At 39.0% G+C, this 6680-nt stretch overlaps 1 protein-coding gene across 1 annotated transcript; it reads left to right on the forward strand.

Moving 5' to 3' along the window:
• The first annotated feature begins 262 nt into the window (after nucleotides 1-262).
• On the forward strand, nucleotides 263-1618 carry LOC113330493. The gene is made up of 3 exons (XM_026577298.1): nucleotides 263-282; nucleotides 692-921; nucleotides 1086-1618. The coding sequence occupies exons 1-3, from the start codon at nucleotides 263-265 to the stop codon at nucleotides 1616-1618; spliced, it is 783 nt and encodes a 260-aa protein (XP_026433083.1).
• Nucleotides 1619-6680: the final 5062 nt, after the last annotated feature.

Raw genomic sequence — 6680 nt, forward strand, 5'->3', positions numbered from 1 at the left:
CAAAAGTAGATTATGATTAAGGTGATATTATAACAGGATTACTCTGGAAATCAAACTTTCAAGAACATATACAGGTAGATATTTGCTTGAATCGCTTCGAAAATCGAAGTATAAAATTCGTAACAACAAATAAACTTATCTGCATGTCGATTTGATTCTGTAGATGAATCTTCAGGTGCAGTTGATCTTCTTCATCTTCCATATGATCTCTCTATATCAGATGTGGTTGACCTTCGTAACAACTGAGACTACAGAGGAATCGATGGAGAAGATGAAAAAACGGTGAAAAAAACCTAAAACTACTTCATCTTTGTTGCAGTAGAAGATCTAAAAGAAGAAGATGAAAATGAATCTCATAAGAACCCTAGAATATTTTTTTCTCTGCAAACGAGAGAGATAAAATGAGAGAGAAAGAAATTTGGAAAATGAAAATATCTACCGACATTCCTATTGTATTTATTGCAAAGGGTAGTTTTGTCAATAAAAAAATACATTAAATAAAATTATGGGCCAGATCCGAAGAGAATTTGATATTTCGGGCCTAGCAATATCATTTTCCTAAAGTATGGAGTTGATAGTGGAGGATCCATTTTGTGGGGCTTCTAAATATTGAACCCATATAGTAGGGTGGTTATAGTATTTTTCACTTTTCTGTTTCAATTAAATTTAGAAACTTGTCTGATAATTTCAGTTGGAACTTTACAGCAGTGTACGGTGCAACTGACCCTGCAGATTATGAAAAGTTCTGGCAGGAGGTTGATGATATTCGTTTGATGTTGACGGATCCTTGGTTGATAGGTGGAGATTGGAATGCAGTATTGTATCCCAATGAAAGAAATAACTCTGGTGGCTGTACTAGGAGTAGAAGGTGTTTCAGGAAATTTATTAACAATCACAACCTCATTGACATTCCTATGTCAGGTGAATGTTATACATGGATGAATTCACAAAATCCACCTATTTTGGTTCGGCTTGACAGATTTTTTTTTACTGCGGAATGGGAAGAAAGATGCATATCATTGGTGCAATACAGATTAAGAAGGCTGATATTTGATCACGCACCAATTCTTTGGACTGTAATGCAGGTAACACTTATAAGCCTCCATTTAGGTTTGAATACTATTACTTGAGTCATCCAGATTTTTTGGAGAACATGAGAGTATGGTGGAATAACCTAACTTTCTTTGGAAGTCCAAGTTTCAATCTAGCTAAGAAACTACAGGCACTGAAATTTTTCATTAAGAAGTGGGGAAGGGAAACTTTTGGTTCTTTGCAGATTGAAGTAGATAACTTGGAAAAGCTTATTGATGTTTACGATAGTTTGGAGGAGATAAATGCTCTGAATGAGGATGATTTTACATCTAGAGAGACTACAAAAGTGCAACATAACAAAGCATCTTTAAACCTTGCAAGGAAGTGGCACGCAAGAACAAAGGGACAGTGGCTTGCAGATGGTGAGAGAAATTCTAAGTTTTTCCATAAGAATGCATCTTACAATCAAACAGTGTATTCAATAAATAGTCTCTTGATAAATGGTGTAATCAGTCATGACAAAAACCTTATCAATGAAGAGGCTAAGAGGTTTTATGAGAATGTTTTTACTGAAAGTGTTGGTTAAAGGCCAACTTTTGATAATCTTGTTCTTCCTTCAATTAGTGTCCACAACAGCATCCTGTTAGAAAGACCGTTTGAAGAAGAGTAGGTAAAGAAGGTGATTTGGGGTTTTGGTTCTAATAAGTCGGCGTGTCCGGATGGATACACAATGGAATTTTTCAAGGAAATGTGAGATATAATTAAAGGTGATTTGCTAGCAGTAACGAAGGAATTTGAAACCACTGGAAGGCTTGATTGGAGATTAAATTGCACAAATATTGTGCTAATACCAAAGTGTGATGGGTGTAGATGGGAAAAAACGAGCCGCCGGTTTTTTGGGAAAGCGGAGAGTCGAGCGTGCTGTCGAGACTCCTCAGCATGGAAATATGTTAATCCTCACACAGATGCACCGCTGCAAAGGGGGTGCTTAGATTCGGGAAATCAATTTGTATGACTCCGGCCTAAACCAAGACAATGGCCGTTCCAGAGTCAATTCGGTCGCAAAGAGGGAGATAGGTTGATCTGTAGGAGGGAAGCTGAGAGTTGTGTGGGATCAGTGATGATCAAGGATTGTGGGTGTGTTGAAGTCTTCTGCAATATTGCTGAACTGCTGAAGTTGAGTTCTGTGAATAAGTTTATATCGAGTTGTTGACGGATAATGATGATAATCGATGATTGATGATATTCGATTGATCCTCGATGATGTCCTCGATTTAGACTTATTTATATTGCAAGAATGATGTACCACTGATCCCTGTAAGTGTGACGGTTTCTTGAGTGAAAGAGTGGGAAAGTGGGATATCGTGGTAAAGTCAGTTCCATGTCGTACGGAGACTTGACTGATCGTGCACGCACTACTTTGCTAACTCCTTCCACCGTTTACACGACTTACGCACATTTCTCATTGTGGATGAATCCAAGTGCCGTAGACCGCCAGACCAAAACCCTGAGTGATATCCCCCATTTGTGACGTGATTGAGATTTCACGAATCGTGGAGTCTGCAAGGCAGACGTGTATTAGTTGGTCAGTTGTTGACTGATTTAGACTGTGAGTCTAATTCTGTTGAATCGAGCATAAGTGGTGAATGCTCGGCGATTCATGGATTTAACATGTAGTTCTCTGAGATGTTAATGAATTACTGACTAGAGACTGAGCAAGTATTGCTCAACTCGACGAATTTCCGAATATTGAGAGTTTGTCGAGCAACTGAGCAAGTATTGCTCAATTCAACGAATTTGATAATTTTGGTGTGCAACTGAGCAAGTGTTGCTCAATTCACCAAAACACTGAATATTGATAATTTGACGTGCAATTGAGCAAGTGTTGCTCAATTCGACAAACTACTGATGAATTACCGAACATTGATGGTTGGATCAATATTCGAGCAACTGAGCAAGTATTTCTCAATTCAAAGAATTATTTACTGGTGCCGTGATCCAATAAAATATTAATCAAAAATATTTGTGAATTACCGAATATTATTAATTTGGATGTTGATTGCTGAATCAACAAAATTTTGTGTTTGAATTTGCTCAGAATGGTGATTCGTGGAGCGTTTGTTCGTAACCCTAATTTTTTGATCAATCCTTCAACAATTGGTGAATTGCTGAAAATTGGTCATGAGTGAAGAGGGACCGACCACATGGGATGATGAGCGTCCATGTGATGCACATTTCTCGAGTGAGCACGCATCAGGGTTCTCAGTTTGAGAGTTGGTGAAAGAACGATGATTAAATGTAGGTTTCATCATTTATTGAAATATTGTTGGATTCAGCGTTAGGTGACAAACCTAGGTATGAGAGATGAGGACCGAACAAGAGAGCATGGGACCGGCTCTTGGTGGTCATGGGACCAGTTGTTGGTCATTTGAAGGGTTCTCCAGTTGGTTGGAGAGAGTTCGGGCCCAGTATGAGCAATTGAACAAATTAGGTCAGAATTATGAAAACATGTGGGACCGGTTTTGTGCAAGCCCTAGGAATGACTCTGGTCGGTCATGGAGGCATGCACGTGTTTCCATGGTGTCCGTGTTTCCATACTGAGAGTTTCAGTATTTCTGATACGCGTTCGAGCAACATAGTGAATTTTCAGAAGAGTTTCATCTTGACTGAGAATTCTCGATTTTTGTTGGAATGAGCATGTTTTCTCAATTCATCAATATTTTGAAAATATTAAAATAAAAGTGTTTTAATATTTAAATTTGCCGTGAGAGGCTAGCCAGTCGTGCGACTATGTTGGCTTTTGGTTTTTCGTGATTTGAGCAATATTTGAGAAAATATGGAGAAATCATGAATTTTGCTCAAACCCAGGAGTTTCATGAATTGAGGAAAATAATAATTATGCATGATTAGGGATTGCAAGGTGTGGGACCGACCATGGCTAGGGCATGGCCGGCCGGCTAGGTTTCCCGGTCCCGCACACCTTTCCCTATTTTATTATTTTTCATGAATCCTTGAAGTTATGGAGAATCCACGAGTTTTTGTTGAAACGGAGGAGTTTCGTGAGATTAAGGAATAATAATTATAAAAGGCTAAGGATTGTGAGGTGCGGGACCGGTAACGGCTTAGGCATGGCCGGACGGTTAGGTTGCCCGGTCCCGCACACCTCTCCTTATTTTATAATAATAATATTTCGTGAATCCACCAAGTTATGGAGAATTCACGAGTTTTGCAAAAACAAGGAAAGTTGCTAAAACCAAGTAGTTTTCGTGAGTTCACGAAATAACAAAAAATAACGGGAGAGGCACAGACTGACCATGGCTAGGGACCACCATCCGGTCGGCTGGTGGGCCCTGCCTTGGGCGCCTCTTATTATTTTATTAATATTCATTGTTTTCTCCTGTTTTGCGAAGGATTACTCATTATTTCATATTTTTTGGACACTCGTTCGTGCATCCGGGTGCTCAATCGTGCATCATTGTCGAGTACACTCGCACCATTTTTGTGGGGCTTACTCAGTGATGGTCTGGATGCCCGGTTGTTGGGTATTTCTTACTGATTTATGAAATTCAGTGGAGAATAATTCATGAAACTGAGGAATAAGATGAGTAGTTATTTTATTATCAATCCATAAAATCATCAGCGGATTGGACTATGGATTCAGAATAATAAAATGATAATTTCATCACCATCTCATGGAATCGCAGATTTGACCATAAAATCGGAGTAATGAAATGGGCGGTGATACCACCATTTCATGGGACCGTGGTGATTCGACCACGAAATCGGAGTAATATCTATTACCATTTCATGAGATCAGCCGTGGATTCGACCATGAAATCGGAGTAATAAAATAAGTGGTGATATTACCATTTCATGAGATCAGCCGTGGATTCGACCATGAAATCGGAGTAACATCTATTACCATTTCATGAGATCAGTCGTGGATTCGATCATGAAATCGGAGTAATACATTTATCTATTACCATTTCGATCATGAAATAGGAGTGATGAGATAAGATAGATTATCTTCTAGGAATTCAGTGGTGAATATGACCTAGAATTTAATCTCTTGCGTATAGTCAGTAAATCAGCGAGTGTTCTTAATGTCCCAAAGACGTTTTGCCCTCTCAACATTTCATGTATGGAGGACCGCCTGAGTCTATACACGGGTCTCTCTACATAGTCGGGAACCGTGAGTATCACCGTACTGAAGACGTTATTGCTCTCAATCTTACGGAGAACCGCCCAATTGTTCTTCTATGTAGAGGAAAATTCCTCTATGTAGTCAGGAAACAATTAGTGTCACCGGTATCCTGAAGGCGTTAAGCTCTCAATCTTACGGAGAACCGCCCAATTACGTTATTCTACATAGAGGCTATGATGAAATGCCCGGTGTCGAACGCTCCGGAGAGGCCTTTCGAGCGACATATGCATCATAAAACACGAATCGTCACATGGATCTCTGAAGCCGTGTCAGAAACATACAGTATCATGATTTTATGGTTTTGACCTTTGTTGAAGATCCCCCATCTACAATGGGGCGACAAGTATGCACAACTTCAGGCCAATAAGTCTCATTGGTGGCATTTACAAAATAATCTCCAAGACACTTACTGAAAGATTAAAAGTCGTGATGCCTTCCATAATATCTGAATTTCAAGGGGCATTCGTGGACAGCAGGCAGATTACTGACGGCATTCTTATTGCGCCGGATTGATGCTAGAGAGAAAACTAATGTGCCTGGTTTGGTGGTGAAGGTGGATTTGGATAAAGCGTTCGACAACATCAGCTGGTCCTGTCTAGATTATACTTTATCAAGGTTTGGTTTTGGTATGGTTTGGCGTAATTGGATTAAATGGTGTCTATCTACTGCAAGATTCTCTATGGCTGTAAATGGTACAACTTTAACAATGTTCAGAAGTGGCAAGGGCGTTAAAAAATGTGACCCTATTTCTCCTTTTCTTTTTATCATGATTGTTGAAGTGTTGTCTGTCATGATCAAGAAGGCTGCAGATATGGTGATAATTGCTGGTTTTAAACCATCTGAAAATGCCTTTTCTATCACACATCTTCAGTTTGCATACGATTTAATAGTATTTTTAGATGATAGTGTGGAACAGATACATAATTTAAAGAACATTTTATTGGCGTTTGAACTGATTTCTGGACTGAAAGTAAATTTTAAGAAGAGTGTTGTTGCTGCAGTAGAAAATGCTCTGAATACAGCTGAATGTGCATTATTGTTTGGTTGCCCTATGACTTCCTTTCCGATGAAGTATCTAGGAATTCCACTTGGTCATAAGTCAAAAGAAGTTGGAGTTTGGGATATCATTTTACAGAAGTTCCAGAAGAAATTGAGCATTTGGCAAAGAAGATATTTAACCAAGGGAGGTAGACTGATGTTAATCAAACACGTGTTATCTAGTTTACCCGTCTATTATTTATCTTTGTTTCAATTACCTGTTTCTGTAGAAAAACTGATGGAAAAGATTGTGCGACAGTTTCTATTGGGTACTTATAACAACAAGCCAAAGAAGGGATGGGTGGGCTGGAGTAGGATTTCATTTTCTAAAGAAAGAGGAGGAGTGGGAGTTAAGAAGCTAAGGTTGATGAATAGATCTTTATATGAAAAGTGGATATGGAAGTAT

Source organism: Papaver somniferum, unplaced genomic scaffold (assembly GCF_003573695.1).
Source record: "Papaver somniferum cultivar HN1 unplaced genomic scaffold, ASM357369v1 unplaced-scaffold_118, whole genome shotgun sequence".
Lineage (NCBI taxonomy): Eukaryota > Viridiplantae > Streptophyta > Magnoliopsida > Ranunculales > Papaveraceae > Papaver > Papaver somniferum.

What these genes read in the sequence shown, in the direction of transcription:
- LOC113330493 (XM_026577298.1), top strand. Translation starts at nt 263, where the DNA reads ATGGAGAAGATGAAAAAACG. An exon ending in ATGGAGAAGATGAAAAAACG is followed by an intron (nt 283 to 691) that starts GTGAAAAAAACC and finishes TGATAATTTCAG; the next exon opens with TTGGAACTTTACAGCAGTGT. An exon ending in CATTGACATTCCTATGTCAG is followed by an intron (nt 922 to 1,085) that starts GTGAATGTTATA and finishes ACTGTAATGCAG; the next exon opens with GTAACACTTATAAGCCTCCA.